We start from the raw sequence: 22,193 nt of genomic DNA, 5'->3' as shown, positions 1-22,193 counted from the left end.
CCTCGTGTCTCCATTAAGAATGCAGTAGCAAATTTCATGGTCCTCTGACAGCAAAGCTGCTGGTTTTGAACCAGTGTCTTCATTGCTATTGCTGGAGGGAAAGGATGAAGCATTAAATAAAGGGCTGGGGAAAAAAACGATGCTGTGCTTCACTGATGGGGAAAATCATGGTCTAGGGATCCTACTAGAAGGTAACAAATACTGCACCCGCATGGCACATGTAAACCTTCTGGTAAGAGCTCTGAAGGTTCAAACGTATTCAGAAGACACAGCTGGGGCAATTTGGCAATCGCTGGGCTTATGCCAGGTATATTTTAGTCCAGGTGACTAGGACAGCAGGATCAAATGTCATCTACACCACTCACCGGTGGCACAGAGCCCACAAACCCTCTGTGCTGGGTTACTCAAGAGCAGGCTCACCATGTCGCCATGTGAGAGCAGCATCAATTTTTTACCAGGGGGTGACCTCCTGCTGCCTCCGGATCTGATGCTGGTGAACTGAGTGTCGTGGATGGGCAAACACCTCTGTCTCAGGAAGGCATTCAGGGCATGGCACATGCGGGCACTTCTTGGTTAGGACCAGCCTGATCTGACAACTCTTGTGCTTCATTTCCATCCCCTCTCCTTTGCAACCCAGCTGCTGTTAGGCTGGGAACATATAGCAGGAAATACATGAGGAGAGCATCATTTCCGTTTTAACTTGCATCTTGTTTTATTTGTGCCTTCTGCAAACTGATCATAGGGCTGGATTTTTGGGGTTGTTTTTATGTAGTGTCAATTTGCAAGCTGTTATCCATTCATTTCTGCAAAGAAACGCAGGACTTGGAGTTGTTTGCAAACTATTTACATGTACATTTTACCCACGTGTGTAGTGCAGCAATCTGTTCATTTTTGCTCTTAAATTACTGTTATTACATCAGATAAATTAAGGGGATTGGACTCCTGAGCTGGGACTTTGCAGCAGATATGCCTGCATCTGAACATGACCGGTATGGACTCAGGGGCACTATGGCACTTGGAGAGCATCTCAGGCTATCTCTGTTCTCCAAAGAAGCGATGGATAGCGGTGCCTGTTCGTCTGCCAACACAGGACTATTTTTCCTTAATGTTTCCTTGTGGTCTCGACAGTGCCCTGCTGGGCAAATTGCTCTTTGCTGGCACAACCCCTGTGCTGTTTGCTTCACTGCTAACACCGGCTGCAACTTACCACCGGAGTCTTTGTTTAAAGTCCCGATTATGAACAGATCTCCCATGTGTGCATCTTTACAGCTGTTCTTTCTGGCCTTCCAACACGCTGCCAGTAGAGCTCTTTGAGTCAGGAAATAGTTTTTCCATCAGGGATCGGTCTCTGCAGCGCTGCAGTTTTTCTGGGATAAGAGGGCTGTGTCCTGGGAGAGTTTTGGTCCCTTTCCTACCTGAACTACTTAAACTGGTAAGGGGTTGCAGAGAGGTCACAGCGATATTGAGCTAATTCCCATGGCTAAGTTCATCTCAGGTTCATCTGACATTATTTGGGAATCTGCATGGAGGGCTAAAGTTAATGATTTCCTTTCCCAGAGCTCCCTGTAGAGTCAAAGGGAGGCAGAGGTTCCCTCAGAGGTGATGCAGAGCACCAAAGTTATAACCACTGACCACTCAGGGGACTTGAAATGACCGTACTTTTCTTCTAGACATCTCTCTCAGGGGTGTAAAGTTAGGTGGGGTGTCCTCAGCCACCTTTCCTGCTGGTCTTTGCATCCTCTTGGGAACAATTCCTCTCCTTCTGACACAAAAAGCTTACCCCGAAGGCAAGGAGACTCACATCAATCTTGTGACCTCATTTCAGGAGGAAGATGAGATAAAGCTCTTCAGATGGAGGCCAGTTCCACCAGCCTCAAGAGGATCAAGTTTGGGAAGCTGAAGGTGGTACGTCGGCACTTGCTGCAGAGGTACGAGCACCAGCCCTTCATCTCCTGCCTGGCGGGTTTCTACAGCTGCCGGTGGAAGCGGTACCAACGCAGAAGGACCGAGCCTGGGAAATGCTGCTGCAAGACGGTAAATTAGCTCAGAATCAGCAAAGACATTCATTTCTGCACTGGGAAAAGTCAGTCCAAGCTGAGAAGCAGTTGATGCTGTGGGTCAAAGGCCTCACCTCCCTTAGAGCCCAGCGCGGTCTCTTGGTGTCCTAGATGGCAGCTCCTGGGGCTGGAGGGCTTGCTGTGCTTCTCTGGCAGGCTCAGTTTGTCTGTGCCACCATGGAGAGAGTGTCCCCGTGTGGCTGGTGGTGTGGGGCAGCTGCGGGTCCCTGTGGTGCCAGCCCTGGTCCAGCAGGGCCACCCCGAGCAGGGGGCCCAGCCCCACGTCCAGGCGGCTGCTGGAGATCCCCAAGGAGGAGCCCCCAGCCCCTCTCTGGGCAGCCTGTGCCAGGGCTCCGGCACCCGCCCAGCCCAGCAGTGCTTCCTGAGGGGCAGAGGGCACCTCCTGGGCTCCAGGCTGGGCCCGGGGCCTCTGGGCCTGGCCCCGGGCACCCCTGAGCAGAGCCTGGCTCCGGCCTCTCGGCACCTCCCGGCAGTGCTGGTGGCCATGGCTGGCAGCCCCCGGAGCCTCCTCTGCTCCAGGCCCAGCAGCCCCAGCTCTCGCAGCCTCTCCTCGTAGGAGAAGGTCGGCTTCAGAAGGTCCAGCATCAAGCCACGTGTTTCACGGACAGCCTAGAAGCAAGCAGTGTCTGCTGTTTGCTCTGCTTGTTTTGGAGTGAACGAGGCTCTGACCGATTGTCCTTCTTCTCCCTCTCTAGCGGGAATGCGTGTTTTTCCCATTGCTCGTTGGAGCTTTCTGCTTTTCTCTCGTCTTCCTGTACATGTGGGGTGAAGCGAAAAATGACTACAACAACTTTGACTGGTAAGTGCCACGTTTTCCTCCTTTCCCACTCGGGTTTTAATGAGACACCCCAGGTAGGCCGGGCACTTCAGTCACGAGCCAAAGCTTTGGTCCCTTCACATCTTGGTTCTGGCACCCAAAATGAACTCCCAGGGTCTGCAGAGGTGCTGAGGCTCTGCCCTTTGCTTGGCTACGGTGTACAGGTTTAAGTGTGGATTTGTGAGAAAGATAACAACCGCTGTTGCAAAAATGGTGAATGAAAGGGACTAAATGGCTCTTTCCTTCCCTTAGTCTTCTTTTCTTTTTTCCTGTTCCCTCTGAAGAAGCGTAGTGGCTGGCATCAGAGATATTGCAGCAGCTATCTCGGAGCAAAGAGAATTTCATGTTCCCAGTCTGGAGACAGAGAAATAACCAGTGTGGTTTTATGCAAATCCTTTCCTTCTGCACTGTGTAGGTAGCAGTTATGTAAATCTGGCCCCTAGAATTAGATGCCATCCAGATAGCTCAAATACCATGAGAAGGGGAGGTGTAATAATGTTATTCATTGTTATAATATATATATATATAATGCTATATATTGTATATATAAATATATAATATAATATAATATAATACAAATATATAATAATAATTATATTATATATGTAATATATAAAATATATATGTAATATATAATAATATATAATAATGTGTAATAATGTTATTCAGGTGTAATAATGTTATTGAGCCTTTGGATAAAAAGGAAAGCTTCCCTCTCTCTCCTTGGGATACGCCTCTGTAGCTCCTCCAGCTTTCTGGCATTTTCTCCTTCAAATATATTTTCCCTGCAGCCCCTGTGCTAATGTGCCACAAATGCTATGATAAGGTTTTATTGCTTTTTAGGTATAACTATGGGAACCTGGGCTTCTGGTTCCTCTGGTCTCTTGTTCTCCTGGTAGTGGCCGCAATCCTGTTCATGTACATCGCGCTGCTGTTGGTAAGTAAGGCTCCTGTTAAGGAGTGAGTTACGGGCCTAGAAAATAAATACAGGGATGGTTTAATGTATCAGACCAAAGTTCAGCCTAGTCCTGACACTTGACAGTAGCTACCTGGGGAGGACTGGGAACACAATGAGCATTTGTGGTACTTTCTCCCACCTGCGGATGAGCATTTTCAACACAGGTGTCTCTGAGCTAGATGTAGGTTCTGTGATTTCCCTCAGTGATTTCCCTTTGGTGAATTTGACCCATTTCTCCACCAACACAAGGAAAGCTGTGCCGGTATTGGTTATGTGGAAGCTGAGTTTTGTTATTTGACAGCAGGGAAGTATGGAGATCTGAGTCTTGTAGTGGTGATGGGTTGTCAAAGTAGAGTTATTCCTCTAACCCTGAAGTGTAAAGCTCATGAGAAGAAGGGAAACATTATCACTAAAGCTGCCTTGATTCTCTCTGCCTTGCTGGAGGGCTTGTCTCCAGTTGGAGACCGCAGATGTGGTCACAAAACACTCCTTAAATTTATGCCCAAAGAGGTTTATGTTCCTGAGGTCTTCACTTTTCCAAACTGCATTAAATTTTCCCCACTTTCAGTCTCATTCCTGCTCCAGCTTGCGTTTTGAGATGCCAGGTGCTGGGGCTGACGCTGTGGCTTTGACTCACCTCTGTGACCAAGGCAACTGGCTTTTATCATCAGTTCCTGCTGCTCCTACCCGTTCATTGACGTCTCATCATATAGCCAGCCTGTAAATTGCCCGTGGCAGGGAACCTCTCTTAGCCTTGCTCACGCAGTGCCCAACACAACAGATTTCCAAGGTCCTTTGTCCCTGCTGAAGTACAAATAAATAGTGATTTTATTTCAGTGCTAGCAATAAAATAACAAAGTGAGAAATAGGACAGCTGCTTGGCCATGCTACAAGCAATCAATAGCATTATAAAAGCTGTGGAATAACTTATCTCTAAGTAGGTCAAATAACAATATTTAATTACAAGGATTTTGAGGCGTGCTGGTGGCTGTAGAGCTTAATCTCTGTTATTTAGCTAGGTCTACCTAGCTTTCCTGGTGTTAATGGATCAGTGTGGGTAGTTTGGAGGTTGCAATGTTACTTTGGGCAACTCTGAGCTTTGCCAAAGATGCATGTGCGGTCAGGATCCATTTGCTCCTCACCTTCATGAAGCTGTTAAGTAACCCACCTAAAGTCACTGGGTATTTCTAAGGGCACTTGCCCTTCTTGCTTGCATCATTATGTCCATCGTGCCTAATTTGGCAAGACTCCTGCATGCACTGATGTTAAGTTCTGGGAGGCACAAGGCTGTTTGTGCTCCTGCTATCTCAAAATGTGCAGTGGCTTTCCACAGAGGCAAAAGAAGCCGGGCATGGCTACAGCAAGTCAGGGACCTCCCACCTTGGGGTGCATCAGGCTACTGCTATCCCACCAAAAACATTCATCTCCAGAGGTTCAGCACTCTTGAGCAACCACAGCCAGCTGGCACTTCCCTGAGCACTTCTCCCTCCTACCCAAGTGATGTTCAGGGGGCGTAACACAGCAGAAATACCTTCTGCATTGAGCCACTGGTGGTTCCTGTGATGTGTGACTTCCCTACAAGACTGTTGGTATCACGCATCATAGCTAGACTTAGGTTAAACCATGGTCTGTTCTTCACCAGGTCTTAGGCACACGTAGAAACCCTTTTTGAACCATGGTGGGCTGTGACCACGTTGGCTCCGTGTGAAAACTTGCTTTTGCCTTGTTTCCTAAGAGGCTGGCTGTGCTGCCTGCCTGTTATTTCTCAACAGTTTTTGGCTGAATCAGCCAATTTCAATCACCTGGGACAGACATCCTGACCTGCAGGGACATGGGATGGGGATGTGGAGGAGGGAGGATTCCACGTGTTGCAGGAAGGACCAGAGATCTTCACCCAGGCAATGCTTCCTTGTGATGTTTTGCATCACTAGTCCCGTGTGTCAGAAAGCTGAGCACGCTGATGCCCTTGCTGGAGCAGAGTTTTTACAGCAAGCAGTGCTTGGCGTGGTTTTGTTTGTGAGCATCGTAGTCTCTTCCTCCACCCAACTGGGGCCTGGAGGCCTCCTTCCACGTCCTTATTGTGAACCACTGAAGCAAACACTCTTCTGCCCAGCAGCCACCAGTGGCTGAACAAAGTGCTGCACAACAAAGCACTTGCTGTCTGTGCAAAGGCTCTCTCCGCCTGCATGCATCAGTGTAATTTTCTTCAGACAATCAGTTTCAATTAATTTAATTGTTATCACTCCCAAGGCAATCTTCTCATCCCCATTAGAGCTAAAAGGTTAAGCTGCGGGGTCTTGTTGTAGGACAGTTCAGGCTCAGGGGAGAAGAAAAATACTTTCTTGTTCAGTCTTTCAAACACAGAAGATGATATTTGCCTCTCTGCAGTTAAACACATTCATTCCAAGGGGTTTTGGGGAGGTAACTCCTGACTGTATAATGTAAAGGGGTTCAGATGTGCTGGGGCCTCTGCATTCATACGCTAAGAAGAGGACTCAAAATTGTACATTGGCACTGAAGCCCAAAGAGTGACCTCAAGCCTTCATCCCTGAGAGACTGGGGTGTCATGGAAGCTCTGAAAGCCTGCATTTTTTTTTTGCCAGAAAGTGAATGTAGAAACCTGGCTTGTGCTGTCAAGCCCCCATTGCAGTGAATCCCAGGGTATGTGTAGGAGCAGTTTGGAGGAGCCAGACCTGCTGGTGGTGGTTGTCCTTTGGCCTGAAGAAGTCTTGCTGTAGGTGGAACCGTGTGAGACACTGCTAAACACAGCTGCTCTCCATGGAAGAGCAGATCAGACAGGTCCTGAGGCAGCTTTTGAGGAGCCAGAGCACACAGAGGACAGATCTTGTCCACATCACATCATCTCACCGGTCCATCAAGACGTGTTCTCCTCCAGTGACCAGTGGAGCAACTGCAAGAGTTCCTGCTTCACCATCCGAGGATGAAAATTGGTGATTATTCTTCTTGTAAGCTGGTAATGAGCTGTTACCTCTATCCATAAAAACGAGCTTTTCCTCCAATGGCATCCCCAAATATGCTGCATCTTTTGTAGGAAAGTTACACAGGAGTAGCAGGGGAGAGTCTAGTTGAGCACGGCCTCTGAAGTAGGCGTTTGGATGCACCTTAGGCAAGGACCAAGTCTTCGTAACATTGCTTGCCGAAAAGGGGAGATTTTTAAAGTGTCTTTTCCCTTCATTTTTCTAAAATGGCTTATTTAAATGTGCCTGGTTTAAGATCTTCAGCAGTAATTCAGTTCTCCGTGAACTGCTCCCGCGGTTACTCATCATGTCCTAGGTGCAGGATTCAATTGAAGGAGGCTGACATGTCAAGTAGCACTTAAAGGCTGATCTGTATTCTCTGCTGAGCTTCTCTTGCCTCAAATCAGCATCATCCTGGAAAGAGAGGGTATTTGTAGCTGGGTCAGAATCACCTTACATTCCTTTATAGTTGGGTTTCAGGAGAACAGCTCCCCTTCCCAACACATTATTACCCTAAATCTCTTTGTACTGCTTTCACACAATCCCACTGTGTTACAGTCTGCAAGGACCTGGATCATAAATTATCATCTCAGTGGAGCACTGATGACTGCTAACAGATGTTTCTTCTCTAAACCTTGATATCTGGTGATACTGGTTCCCAGACCGTCCCTTACACTTGTTGGGAAGCTTGCTCCATGCACCGGAGCATAGACCCACGTGTTTGCACAGCAGCAAGGCGTCTGGGCTGGTGAAACTCATCACAAGGCACCTGGGCTGGTGAAACTTGTCACCAGGTTCATCAGTTGTCTGTGACAACCTGAAGCTAGTCTCCAGAAGAGCCACGGACTGGTTTTCCTCATCCTTTACTTGGTGTTCAGGGCATCTCAGGTTGTCCCCTGCCCTGGCTGGGGTTTTTGCTGTCCTTAAGGGACCCTGATCCCCAAGGGCTCCAACCTGCCAGCAGGGAAAGGAGCACACCAGCCATAGGGCCACAGCTGGGGATTAAAAATTAACCTAATACAAACCAGAGGTTTTGAATCTCCAAGGCAGTTTTCCACGTTCTGAGATGTGCATTTCTTGCATTTCTTGCAATTACTGTCACCGTGTGCTTTCCTTTGCTCTCTGCTCTGTTTTTCTGTTTGTTTGTTTGTTTGTTTTGTGTTTTTGGGTTTTTTTTGAGACTTTTATTCCCTGAGCTGTCCCCCATGGATGATGTGCCTTTAGTGACAACAAATACATGGAAAAAAAGTAAGGTTGCTGCTCTATTTTTCATGTCATGGCTGCTGGCCCAGGCCATATTCTATCTATCAGAGTGCAGTCACAAAGCGTGTACCCCAAAATGCTCAACTATCTGTCACCCATGAGAAGGTTTTGACCCTACAAGGCAGTTTTGGTGAGTGCTTGGCCATTTCAGGAACATATTTACTGTAGCAGTAACCGCTTCTCTCCATCCACCTGTCCTGCCTTGTCATTGTGCACAAAGGTCTAGAGTAAAGTGACTTCCCTATACAAAAATAATTCCAGAAATGCCTCATTTTGTCATTTTGTACCAGGATGCAAACAATCTCTTCTTGCTTTCCCAGGTCCTAGCGATGTGTTTGCTTGCAGAAGGTCAGCAGCTGTACCTGCACTGGAGTCACAAGGTGGGGAGAAAGTTTTCTGGTAACCCTAACCATGCTTTAAACCATCAGCCTGTGGTGTTTCCCTGCATGCAAAACAGCTTAGATCATAGGAGAGAGGGAGGAGGTTAATCTTAGGAGGCTTTAAATATCCATACTAATGATATCTCCAAGTGAGCTAATCACCCCAAGCTCCCTGTGCAGTCAGATGAGGGAAATGAACCCTCCGAGGATGCAAATCATCCAGCTGGTCATAGACACTTAAATTGAGATGAGATGAATCACACCTAAAGTACCTTTTTTCCCCACTGGCTCTAAAAGGAGCCCGTGGTGACTCACTGAGGTGAGGATGTCTGCATTTAACATGTCTACATGTGGTTGCATGTAGACAAAGGCAAAGTTTCCATGAGGAGCACAGCGTAAGTCCCTGTAGCAGGACCCAACAGCTTTAAAAACAGTGGCTGCTTCCTCTGCAGAACAGAAACCTGGCTTTTCCAAGGCATCCTGGTGCCCCGTGTCTTTTGGTCTTGGGGTGGTTTTGGAAAAGCCACGTGGAGTTTGGAAGGCATAGAAACAACTCCTCAGGGAGCTGTTGCTGCAAAATGATGCTTTAGAAACCACCTTTCTTAAGAACTTCTTGAAAGCCAGGTGAGGCTTTTAAAAAATAAGCCATGAAGCTTAGGGGAAAACGTAATAAGATTGCAAATCTTGCCGTGAAGGGGAATAGTTGAATGTCAGAATACTCCATCCTCTGTTTCTTCATTTACACAGTGGAAACGATCAATTTTACTATCAAAAATGGGCTTCCAGAAGATCCAGAAAGCTGTAGAGCAATTTGTGGAAAACACCAACACTACATCCCTATGTGGAAGAGATTAGGGACTGATTATTAGGATGCTGATCTGTAGGATCTCCCTGAAGACTAGTTAGGGCCTTGGTTCCAGTTTCTACTTGTGTTTAGTTCTCAGCAGACAAATAAGGTTCCAGGAAGAGCCTGCCATCATAACTGCTTGGTACCAACCTGGGCAAGAAGCCACAGCACAGAATGAGCTACCCCTTCACTTTTTTTTAGTTAAAGATTAAATTCTTATTTCTGAACTACAGAAATGTTTGCAGTTGCTGAAGCCTCTTCCAAAGCAACTCAGCATAAGGAAGCTGTGCTGATGTCTCTTTTGGGTTTAATTTGGTGCTTCTGAGTTCAGCCAACTACAGGATTTAATGATAGTTGTTCATCTAGGCTCCATCTGCATCAACAGACAGACAGAGGCATCTCTCATCGTAAAGCAAGTGGAAATGGATCACCTCTGTAAATTCCTCTCTTTCTCCCGTGACTAGAGAGGGAGCCTTGAGGGCTGACTCAGGTTAGGTACTTAACTTGTAAAATCAGTTTTGCCGTACAGAAAATCCAATTTATAGCACTGTGGGTCTGGTTTTAGTCCCATTAGATCTCTTTGTCTATGAACTAGCACAGCGAAGCTTGTGCATCCCGAATTTATTGAGTCCAAGCTGATTAAAGAAGCCTGTTAGGCAAATAGATTGCACACCCTATGCAGAAATACCAAAGCTTATTAATGTCCTTTGTATCTCCCCAGATTGGGACTTTTCTTGTCCTGGGCTTCTCTATCACAGCCCTCTTCATATTATCTGTACTCTGGGGAGATCAGTGGAAAACAGTCCGCCTCTCGTTCCAGGTAAGAGGTTTGTTTGAAAGGAGGTTCTTTGAAAAAAACAACTGGTTTCTTGAAGTATTGTGTGGCAATCAGTGGAAAATATTCCATATGGTAAATGTTTTTCACATGGGTTTTCCTGGCAGTCTGTGCAGTTTTGCATAGACTTTTATTAAGACTTAACATTTCCCGTAGGAAGGAAGGAAGCCAAGACCTGAGGTTTGGTATCAAGCTATTTGTTTGATATAACATGTCTCCTTTGGGGAAGTCGTATCTTTTTTTCCCTTTTTTTTGGCAAACTTGTTTTAAGTGCACTGTTAATTAGCAGGTGCTGAGGGCAGGTAAATCAGATCCGTTTGGCTGGTGGGGTTACTGGAGTGAGAACTCACTCCCTACTCAGCTCATGCCAGCTCAGCAGCTTTTAGCATTAGCCCAATTTCAGTCTCCTGCGACCCAGAAGAGCTTCATCCCCTGAGGATGGGAATCAGGGCTAATGCACTGGCAAAGGTTAAGAGAAAGTGTCAGCTTTTCCTCCCCTTTTCAGACTCTAGGGGAAGAGGATGGGGAGAAGGAGACACAAAATCTTTTGGGTTTCCCACAGGTGTGGTTTATTTTGGGTGTTCATGCCCTTTGAGATGCTTCAGCTGCTGTTCCCAAAGGACACCAGTCTTTAACAAATCCTGTGTTCTGTCCACTAGCCCTGCATAACTATCTCAAATATCCTGGGCATCTCAGGTGGCACCTTTGTTTATGCAACTGCATCCTGCTTCTGGTCAAAAGAAGTTGGGATCAGGTATCCAGGGCAGACGTTCTCACACACAATGACATCTCTCAATGACTTCTGCTTTTCTTCAACCCTTACATTTTAGAGAGTTGGCCAAGCGATAGGAAAGGCTGAGGAAATTCCGGTTTGTTGACATTAGATTGATGATTTAGTTGCAGTGGAGATGACTGTTACATGGATAAGATTGGACTGGATTAGATTGGATTAAAACTGGTGCTCTCTGGAAGATGTTCACAGGTTATGACGTAGTAGTAAAGGTGATTGTTTGCCAAACCATCCTGGACAAGGACAGACTTGTCCCTTTTGGCTGGTTGAGAGGAAAGGAGAGCTTTATACTGAAGTGAGGAGCACTCCTCAGTGCGGGGAACCAGCCAGGCACATCTCTCTGCCCTGACTCAAGAGGTGTTCTGTGGATCCAACCTGGGTGTGGGAGAGAAGATAAACTGCTGATGTCCACAGCAGGAGCCCATCTATGTGGGAGGCTGCAGCTGTGTTGGGGCTTGTTTCTGTCTGTATCCACACTTCATCCTTTGAATAAAATCCTTTTTTCTCCTTTCCAGATCACAGCCCCCTATCTCCACATAGGGGCAATAACTATCATGGTCCTCCTCTCCTGGCCCATGGCTCTGTATGCCATCAGAGCAGACAAGAAAGGTACAGTAGCTCTGCTTCCTGCTCCCTGTATGACAAAAGACACATATCAGTGTGGAAAATCAAGCGTGCAGGAGCTGTTTCCTCCCACATCCACATTCCAGCTAGAGTTGAATTTTAGTTTTTGAGTATTCCAGAGAAATCAGCAGGGCTGGGGCTTAGCCTATGCACTGTCTTGGGCCTGTCCATATTTGTTAGTGATTTGCATGCTACCTTGCAAAGTTTTGGTGTATACCAAGGTTGTGACAAGCCCTAAAGATAAGGAGATTAGCAAAAGTCCCCAAGTTCTAGATCATGCGTGAAAATTTGGTCAGAATTTTGCAGGAGAGAGCAACCAGTGTCCAAAATTGCTATGCTCAGTTTCACTGTCTCAGAAAGTCAGTCCATACTAGAGGATCTTAGGAGAAGCCAGATGAGATGGGGAAAAGAGTTTTCAGATTGGTTGTTAAGGAATTTTGCTTTCCTTTCCTGGTGTTATCCCTTTGAGAGCTCCAGGAAGTGTAAGGGCAAGGAGTCAAGAACAACTGCAGAAGAGCCTGGCTCTGGCTCTTTTTCTCTGACCCAGTTTCTCCATATATCCAGTGTTGTCTACATGACACCCATCTGCAGATGTTGATTTGTAACAGAAACCATTGACTTCAGACAGAATGTGCTGGTGGGAGCATTTTGTTTCCTACCTAGGAATTTCTCTACATTTAACTGCAGCTGGGGGTAGGGAGGAACATGTTGGGACCCAAGACTTTACAACCCACTGTGCCTAATGGTCACTCAACTCCATACATTGACTTGGTGTAACCCCAAGTTCTTTCAGAGCCACTAATACAGTGTGCAGAGGGGTGGTGGTACACACCTAAATAAGGAATTTTGGTGCACAGGTGCTTCTCAGAGGAACTGTTTCATTCTCTGAGGTGAAGGTTGCCCGCTGGGACTCTTGAGTAATATGTCAACAGACTCCAGAGACCATAGGTAATGAGTTGGCAGGTTTCTGAGATGCAGTACCCATGCAGCCAGTGTCAGTAGGAGACTGCATGTCACGTACAGAAAGCCAGTGACAGCAGTCTGAAGAAACCAGGGAAGCATTCACCTGGAGGGGAATGAAACTTTAAAATGTTGCCTGCTCTTATTTGAGTAAGAAAAAAAAAAAAAAAGCATCCTTCTGTTGAGGATCATTCCTCTACAGGTAGGGGAAATTGCATTGCATCATCTCTAATGAAAAAGAAATGAAGGCTGTGTCTTGCTGGACGGCATAGTGAGATGCAAGTGCAGCACAAAACTTGCAATCCTAGCCTAAACAGCCCAAATCCTTCTTCGTCCTGGACTGTATTGTTTGGACAGACGGTGAAAATTAGGGGAAGAAGGGATGGAAAATGGGATGGGACAAAGCCCAACAGTTACTTAGCTGGAGGGCTGTATTAAAAGTCAAGCTGCAAGGCAAACGCTGTGCTACCAAATGGATTAACTCTAGCATTCCTCCTTCAAATTTTTGCAGTTGTTCAGGTGGTAATTGTTGGTCCATACCTGGCTATCCTTCTCTTTCTTTTCTTGATACCTCTGGGGATGTACTCTCCTTGCATCAGAGAGGAGGGGACACTTGGACCAAAGCCAGCCCTCATTGGACACCGCGGAGCACCGATGGTAGGTTTGGAGAAGCTATTTTACATCATTTCTTCATCCTGTGTGCTGTTGCCTTCATCATCATCATTTTTTCCCCCCAAGAAATCAATGGAGGGTGGAAAGGGAGACTTTTCCGTTTGGAACTGTGTGCCAAATGATCGCTCTGTGCGTTTGCTAACAGGGAACCCTGAGAGACATGGTGGGTTTGGTGGCTAAGGTGGAAGAAAGCAAACGGGAGACTTTAACAAGATAATGGTGGTCCTTTAATACAAAACAGGCGTTACAAGGAGACAGAAAGTATTTACAGAGTCCTCCAGAGTGTGTCTAAAGCCAGTCTGCTCATGGCCCATTTTTTTTCCCCAGCTGGCACCAGAAAACACTGAGATGTCATTTCAGAAGACAATTGAACATGGTGGGGATGGTCTTGAAACAGATGTCACCATTAGGTAAGGGGAAAACATAACACTTCCCAAAGCAGATACTTCTTCTAAGAGTTGCCTTTGGAGAGTTGCCATGTAATTTTGGGCAATTTGGTTCTGCCAACGGCTGGGACAGGGTCCCTCAGCTGCTGCATGATGCTAAGGGCTGTGGGAGATGGCTCTTCTCAATAAGCTCTTATCTAACAGTCATTATTTCTACAGTATATTTTAAATACTTTTGCAACATACAGAGACAAGTTCCTACTGTAGTCTGACTTCCAGGCCTCACTGAAGGTCTTATCAGGCCTAGAAACCACCAGAAAATTGTATTTAGACCTGTGCCATCATTGATATAATTACTAGACCTTTAATTACCTTTGTGTATGGGACTCTTTGCCATGACCTTCTAACCTACTGGGCAGGATGAGCAGTTTCCAGGCACTAAGTAACTAAAATACTAATACTTAGGTGTTCTATTAATAAAGACCTTTCTATAAAAGAGAATTTTGCCTTTCTATCCATTCAAACTTCAGTCCTCTGAAACCTGTAGAAGCACTTTGGTGTCAGCAGAAAGAGCCTTTGGCCACAAGTTACTACCCATTTTCTTTTAGGGGCTGGCAGGCATAAATGTCACCATCTCCACTTTGCCCCTGAGGAAAATGAGTCACAGTGAGGTACAGCTTCACCAAGGTGACCCAGAAATATTTAAGCTTGAAATAGTTTGGTATCTTGAGTGTCAGCCTTCTTTCCTACCCTACCCTCTGCTCTAAGGGAGGCTGTACTGCTGCATTCATGGTGGCCCACACGTTGTTCTCACCTGGTTTGACTCTGCTTGTGCCATGAATGATCTCCACTCCAGGTGACCTGAATTCTTGCTCTCCAACAGCTACGACGGTGTTCCTTTCCTCATGCATGACAGCAGCCTGAGGAGGACAACCAACATCAGGGAGGTCTATCCCAACGACACTGCTCAAAATGCAGCCTTGTTCTCCTGGGATACCCTGAAGGAGTTGAATGCTGGAGCATGGTTCCTTAAGGCAAGCACCATAAATGACTGTGATGTTGTAGAAGAGACACTGGCTGGCTACAGCTTATTAGTATGAAAGTTAGGAGAGAAACTTTTGGTTGAGCCCACACTTAGTTGGTAGAAGTCATTCAGTTGGGGGTCTCCTTGCTTTGTCCTTTTGGCCTTTAGGCCTAGGAGACCTATTTTGTTTGGCTGGTGGGTGTTCTTGTAGCTCCTTATCATGGCAGCAGCAGAACAGATGGTCTGGAGAAAGAAGAAAACAGGTACTTGTGCAAGGTGCTGTGTGTAATACGGTTTACGTGATGGGACAGAGAAGAACAGCAGAGCTAGCTACACAATTTATGTCCCAGAAGCAGTGTCATCTGGGTTAATTATCCATGTTTCTCAGGTAGAAGAGCTAAGCAGAATAGAATATCCTCACCTACTGAGGGTTGATGCCAAACTTTTTCGCTTACAGAGGTATGAAATGTTTGCATGCAGCTTGCTCCTAGATATGACTGGCTGACTGATTTCCTTTTTACATCTGTTTGTTTCTAGGACAAACCCTTTTCATGCATGGGCTCACTGTCAAGGGCAGATCAAAACCAGGCAATGAATCAGTCAATTTACAAGCTAAGTAATTTCTTGCGCCTCGCAGACAGTCAGAATAAACTTGTTATATTTGATCTCTACCGCCCTCCAGAGAAACATCCTTACAGGTACTCGTGGATCAACAGAACCCTGGAAGTCATCCTCAATGAGTCCGGGATTAGACCCCATCTGGTAGGCTGGCCGCTCTTCTTTGTATCCCTTTTTCTTGTTCTCTGAATTGGGGTCATACTTGGCGTGACTTCACGAGCATGCAGTCTTTCCCCTTGCGTCCCAATTGTTTTCAGAGGCATCATTTGGAATATACTTCTACTATCAGTTCCTCAGCAGGTACAAAGTGGCATAATGCTACAGCAACACAGGAAATCAGAAAGTGTAGATATACCCGGTGATGCCTTAGGCCCCTAACTGTGTCCTTTCATCATTGTGATAATTGTCAGCGTACACCCTAATAAGCCACCTATACTTATTTTATATATTGCATAGAAACTCCTGGTTTAAATTAAAGTAGCTGGGAGCTTTATTGCCTTCCTCCCTCACTGTTAACTCCTTGCTTAGGATGGATGCTAAATCCATGTGGAGCAGGTTATATCCATTGATGTCCAGAGTTAGGCTGATCCATATCTGCTCCCATGCTAGGATAATGGGAGAAGAGGGTATTTTCTGTTGCCTTTCCCATTCACCAAAGCTGCCTTTTCATTCATTTCAAACACCGCGTCTTTTGTTGGGCTGTGTGAAATGTTCTCACTGATTTCAAGTCGATAAGAAGGAACAGTGAATACTGATTTCTTGATGAAAGTGACTTGCAAATTTAAACCCTGAATCTAAATGTGCTTTGATCATTTCAAGAAATATATCATTTGACAGGCTGGGTTAAGCCCCTCAAGATCGTATCTTTACTGGATTTGTGTGAAGGGCATGGCATATTAGTGAGCTCACTGAATTCACCAAGTCCTCTTGTTGCCTGCAGGTCTTATGGTTGGAGAATGATATGAGGTCCTTTGTTCACTCTGTTGCTCCCGGGTTTCAGCAGACAATGGGCACTAAAGCCCCAGTTGAAGACCTATTGATGGACAATATTGTCAAACTCAATCTGGCCTACACTGAAATGTCCAGTGAAGATATCCGGTAGGTTGCAGTTTCAGCCCGAAGTGCTGTTGTCTAGAGGATGTTTGCTTCATGTGTGTGGCAATGCCTCCCTCCAGTGACCAGCTCTAGGATCTACAGCATTTTTGGCAAGAGCTCTTTTAGGTTAAGTGGCCAACCCTGTTACATTTTGGAGTTGAAGGACTTTATTTCATTCCTACTGTATACCCCGTGTAGGGCCAAGAGGTAGCATACGTAGCAAGGAGGGTAGCACCCCTCCTTGTCCAAGTCCATATCTACTTCACTGGGATCTGAGGATTTGCTGACTAGAAGGATGCAGGTGTCTCCAGGTTTCTACATATGCCATCCTCAGTATTGCTAATAATGAACCATGGAGAATGAACAAACAACTATTTAACCTCCTATGGCCTCCACAAACATCGGTGTGAGTGCATAATGCTGTGGTGAGAGAACACAACACTCTTGTAGATGGTATTTTGGAGACTTCATTATTGTCTCTGTTGCTACCAGTACTCTGTTGCTTGGGACACACTAACAGTGTAATCTCTCCAATGGAAAGCTCCACATTTATTGAAGGATTCTCCAAAATGGTTGTCTTACATAAACAGATATTTTTAAAAACACACATGAAATGTCTTACCTATCCAGCTCTCCTTTTGTAAACAGGATTTTTTGTTCTTTCCCATGCTCAAAAGCATTGAAAAATAATTAAAAACAAGTATAAGAAAACGTTTAGCCCTTTGGATAATAATAATGTTCATGTTTTCTTAATGATAATTTTCCCAACATTTAAAATGCTAGCTAGATCCATCTGGGTAAATCTGGGTAAATCCTGGGCAGACTGTAGATAAATTTACAAATGCTCATACTGATGATACATTCCCTTAGTGTTATACAGAGAAATGGTATCACTTCATATTAAATTTCAGTAACTTATAAGGACATCACAAATGGCCAGCTGTTGCTGCAAGCATAAGAAATGTGAATAATGACCTTGAAGATTATTTTAAACACACTATTGGGAGATGACAAATGCATTTTTAGGTGGAATACTGAATATGAGCTGGCAGCCCCCAGCTGGATTGTCCCCCTGGGCCCCGCTCTCGGGAGGCCCCCCCTGCAGCGCTGCGTTCAGCTCTGGGCCCAGCACAAGGACACGGAGCTGCTGGAGCGGGCCCGGAGGAGGCCGCGAGGATGCTCAGGGGCTGGAGCAGCTCTGCTGTGGGGCCAGGCTGAGAGAGCTGGGGGTGCTGGGCCTGGGGAAGAGAAGGCCCCGGGGAGAGCTGCCAGCGGCCTGCCAGGGCCTGCAGGGGGGGCAGGGAAGCTGGGGAGGGACTCTTTGTCAGGGCTGGGGGGACAGGACGAGGGGCACCGGCTGGAGCCTGGCAGGGGGGAGGCTTCGGGGAGGCGTTGGGAAGAAATTCTTCCCTCTGAGGGCGCTGAGGCCCTGGCCCAGGCTGCCCAGAGGAGCTGGGGGTGCCCCAGCCCTGGCAGTGCCCGAGGCCAGTTGGAAGGGGCTCTGGACAACCTGACCTAGCAGGAGGTGTCCCTGCCCATGTAGGTGTTGGAATTAGATATTATCAACCGATTATTGGCTGGTTGGGCTTCCTTTTTCTGTTCCTGACCTACGTCCTATAACAAGTTAGGACAGAATTGCCATACAGAATTGCCAGCTCTCCTTGATTCAGCCCAAAGGAAGTACTAACCTCCTTGCTTTTCTTAATGAAGGCAATTGCCTCTTGGTCTTTTAAAGGAAATACGCTGAGGCAAACATCACCACCAACCTCTATGTGATCAACGAGCCGTGGCTCTTCTCCCTGGCGTGGTGCTCGGGGGCACACTCTGTGACCACTAATGCTGTCCACACGCTGAAGAATCTCAGCCAGCCCCTCTTCCTCATGGTAAGCAGTGATCCTCCCTTGTTCCCGGGGTACAAAATGGGGGGCAGATATTCATGGCTACCTTTAGAGACCATGGGCTGATTTGTGCATGAATAAAGTCCCTCTGCATGCAGACAGACTTAACATGAACCTGGTTTACCTCATTCCTCTGAGCCATACCAGGTATCATCACCCTCATTTCCTGGTTCTTCTTGGTCCATGGAGAAGAACCCTGGTTGGCTGGACTTGGAGACTCAGGCCTGACATGAGGGAAAATAAGTCATACTGAAACTTGTCTAGGGTTAAAGGAAGGGGCCTTTGAGGGTACATGTGGATATCGCATGAGGATTTCAATCTCTAAGCTTCTAAAGAACCTTATTGCTGTCAAAAGTTCCTAAATCCCAGGAACGCCTACATTCCTTCTCAACTTGGTCTGTTGTCACAAGCCCAAAGGGAAAAAAAAAAAAAAAACCTGCTGTGAGGAACTTTTCACATTGCTTGTCTGCCCTCTACTGTGCCTTTGACAACCTATAGGGCTACGGAGCACCTGGGTCACTGGTCTCACCAGAGTCCCTGCATTCAGGTTACCACTCTGAATGACTGGTTTCACGCTCTTGAAGTAGATTTTACAGTGCTTCCATCTCCCACCCAGAAAACCGCATCATTTCAGTCCATTCTGAGGGCGGGAGTGGTCTGATGTGAGGACAAATCTTCAGATGCTCTTGGACTTGAAGCAGGAGCCAACCCAGCCCCTCTCTGGTTTTCACTTAAGTACAGTTTTTCCAGGGGCAGCCAAATGCCATCTGTTGATATTAATGTCATAGGGAAGCAAAGGAAACTACAGGGCCTGCCTGTCCAAACAAGTCCCTGTTGTATTTACTGTGATGTGGTCCAGTCTCCTTGGCCACCCAGCGGACTTGTCCTTATTGAGACCGATGATTTTGCACCAACACCCACTGGCAGGTGACCTCTTTAAAATGCCACCAAATACCTTAAACACCGTAAGGATATTACTTCACATGCACACCAGGGAGCTGAATTGCTAGGATCAAGAAGCAAGGAGGAGCTAGAGCAGCTTTCTTGCGTATTTCGGGGTCCTTGGTGTTGGACACGTCCTCTGTTGTTCCCTTCCAGACGCCGCAGCAGTACAACATCATGTGGATCCTGACGGACCTGGCCTCTGTGCTCCTCATCTCACTCATCTTCGCTCTGCACTGGTAACTACTGAGCTGCTAGTGGCCGTGCTAGCCTCATCTGTTGTCCCCCTTGGAGGAACGAAGGGATGCTTTCAGTGACCTGAAGGGTTAAAACTGCTCTAGAGGACATCTTCCTCTTGAAGAATTAGAAAAAAAAAAAAAAAAAAAAAAAAGGCCTTAAAGTCTCCAAAAGCCTCTGCACTGCTCCTGCTTGCTATATATTTCCCTTTCCTTTTGGTAACTCAGACATCACCAACCCGAAGGATTCAGTGCAGACTTGGTGTGTTTAGAGTAGCAGCAGAATCCAGTTATCAAAGCTGGAAAACGAACTGATTTTTCTATTTTTTACTATTTAGATTATTTGGACATTGGATGTAACTTAGGAGGAGAGCTCTCATTGTTAACATTTGTGCACCTCATGTCTCTGTCTGCATATATCAGAGTCACTGAGGAATCCATCCTCCCAGACGAACTATCTGAAATATGAAATATACCCAGAAATACCTGAGTGTCACAGACACTATTTTCTTTCTTTCTGTGCTGTCCAAGACATTATCTGTGTTTAATAACGGAGAAACTGGGGTCAGGCTGCTGGATGCTCAGCTCTGCCGTGGTTGGATCAGAAGCCAGGCTGTGCTCCTACAGCAGGAGGTGCTGGGCTCAGCTCTTCACCTGCCTGTGGGTGGGTGGAGGGACCAGACCAGCCAGCTCGGGGCTGTTTTCTGCAGGGGTGCTGGGAGCACAGCTCTGCTGCGGGTCACAGCAGGGGGAAAGATCAGGAAGATCCTGGGTGAGCAGCCTGGCTTGCTTATAAGCATGGCGTGGTTATGTGGAGTGCTTTGGTGTGGAAAAGGAGAGACAGCTATAGTTTTGCTTTGGAAGCCTGGAGAGGGATTAGTCAAAAAGGCGCCTTCAAAATGCTGTTTTACACGTGAAACGTGGACACTTAGACATCACAGCTGTGCATCAGGATCCCTTCTCACTAAAAACTTGAGCAAACCCTCAGGTACCAGGCCAGGTCCTGCCCTGACAAAGTAGAAAAAGGGTGATCGGGGCTCCAGGGAGCTGCGGGGCGAACCACAGCAAGCAGTGGCCTGATCCAAGCACTTTGCCCCTGGCAGGTGGCGAGAGCGGAGTTTCTCCTGCTGTGCCCACGATGGTGGCTCGATGCTGGAGAGCGGCACCTACAACAAGTTCAGGACAGGTGAGCGGGGTGAGGGGGGGCAGGAGATGGATCCTGCTCGGGGTCACCTCTGTCACGCCCATGTCGTGGTGAAGGATGGATGGGTTATCTCAGCATGGGTGCAGTGCTGTGGTTCCTCCCCAGTGATGAACATCACTTTTCATCAAAGCCATGAGCAACCTTGAGCTCTGCTTCAAGCAGAGGTTGGACCAGAGAGCTCCAGAGGTCCCCTCTGACCTGCTTTACTCTGGGATGCTGTGAAAAAGGAACAGAAGGGCACTGAGCACTCTCAGATCTCCACGGCAAGGTGGGGTCTGTTGGGGATACCCCCATGCGCCAGATTTCTGGACTAAAGGAGCAGACAAAATGACCCAACCTGGGCTGCAGGATTTTTTTGGGGCAAGCTCTTTGCTTGTGACTGCTGGCAAAATAGCTGGAGGTGTGTCAATAGCTCACTGCTTGTCTTCTGTTGCAGAGCTCAGCAACATGCCTGCTGTCGTGGCCTGACGCGGGCAAGGAGGAGGTGCAGACCTGCCATCTCGCGGAGGATCGGAGAGCAAAGCCTGCCCTGCTGCCCCTTCCTGCGGTGCAAACAGCAGCCTGCCTGGCAAGGGGGAGCCATTTGCCACCACGACCCCGATGGAGATGAGCACTGACCTTGTTCTCCTGTTGCTTTCCTCTCAGTCCCATGCCTGGCAGGGATCCCCGGGGTGTAAGGGAGCACAGATGGGGCTGTGTCCATGACGAAGCTGTGCACCACGGTGAAAGGATTAAACCTCCCTGGCAGGATTCGTGTAGGAACCACCATTTCCCTCTGAGACCACTTGTATCTCATCCTGTAAGCCCTCCTGCAGTGTGTAAGCCCTCTGTTTGTGCAGCTTTGTTTTTATCTTCGCTGCAAACACCCGAGCACCCTCTAGTCCTCCTTGCCCTTGGTTGTCCACATCTCTCCAGTCTCCTGTCCACACACTCCCTTCCTCCTCTCAGGTCTGCTCCAGCCCCAGGAGCTCCCCAGCCCCACCACGACGGTCAAGTGCTGCTGGATGGTTCACCAGGGTCTGTGCCTCTCCATAACACAGGCAGGGACAGCTTAGGTTTTCCTTTCCCCTCCTCTAGTCCTGCCGTAAACCCCAATGGGACAGACTTCACCCTGGCTGTGGGTGAGGGAGTATTTTCCACAGATGCTAAAGGATTTCTTGGTGCCTTGGCCATGTGACTACCGGGACAGTAACCAGGAGCACAACACTTCTTCATCGAGCTGGGTGTGAACTGGTTCCACGAGGGGTCCTGTTTGCTTTTCCCTTGGGAAGGTCTTTGTTACCTGCTCTGCATCCTGGGATTTATTCCGATTTTCATTTCTCCCGGTGGCTGCTGGCACATACGGGGAAGGAATTCCATGCCTTGTTCTGCAAGGGAGATGTGAACATCTCCAGGTTTAAGCCATACATTTCTACTTGAACAGATAATAAAAACTTTTTTTTTTTTTTTGTAAATTGTAGGTGATGTTTTAAATACAGTTTGGCTCTCCAATCCTGTTTTGTTCTTATTCCAGGGGATTGGGAAAGGGGAAGAACGTGGCATTCAGATCATCATCATTCAGAGGTGTGTTTTTGCTGATTAAACATAT

The 22,193-nt window shown here is 47.1% G+C and overlaps 1 protein-coding gene across 1 annotated transcript; it reads left to right on the top strand.

Annotated features, from left to right (window-relative positions):
- The first annotated feature begins 1,248 nt into the window (after window positions 1–1,248).
- On the top strand, window positions 1,249–22,093 carry LOC310901221 (glycerophosphodiester phosphodiesterase domain-containing protein 5-like). The gene is made up of 14 exons (XM_083840495.1): window positions 1,249–2,034; window positions 2,774–2,877; window positions 3,739–3,832; window positions 8,415–8,474; window positions 10,043–10,141; window positions 11,462–11,555; window positions 13,042–13,187; window positions 13,530–13,612; window positions 14,472–14,622; window positions 15,150–15,374; window positions 16,171–16,328; window positions 18,061–18,208; window positions 19,322–19,404; window positions 20,505–22,093. Exons 1-14 carry the CDS (start codon window positions 1,852–1,854, stop codon window positions 20,749–20,751), a joined length of 1,875 nt encoding a protein of 624 aa, XP_083696621.1. The 5' UTR covers window positions 1,249–1,851; the 3' UTR covers window positions 20,752–22,093.
- The last annotated feature ends 100 nt before the right edge of the window (window positions 22,094–22,193 follow it).

The sequence above is a fragment of the Anser anser genome (genome assembly GCF_964211835.1).
Source record: "Anser anser genome assembly, chromosome: 1".
Taxonomy (NCBI): domain Eukaryota; kingdom Metazoa; phylum Chordata; class Aves; order Anseriformes; family Anatidae; genus Anser; species Anser anser.
This window is presented reverse-complemented; position numbering and strand designations above follow the sequence as displayed.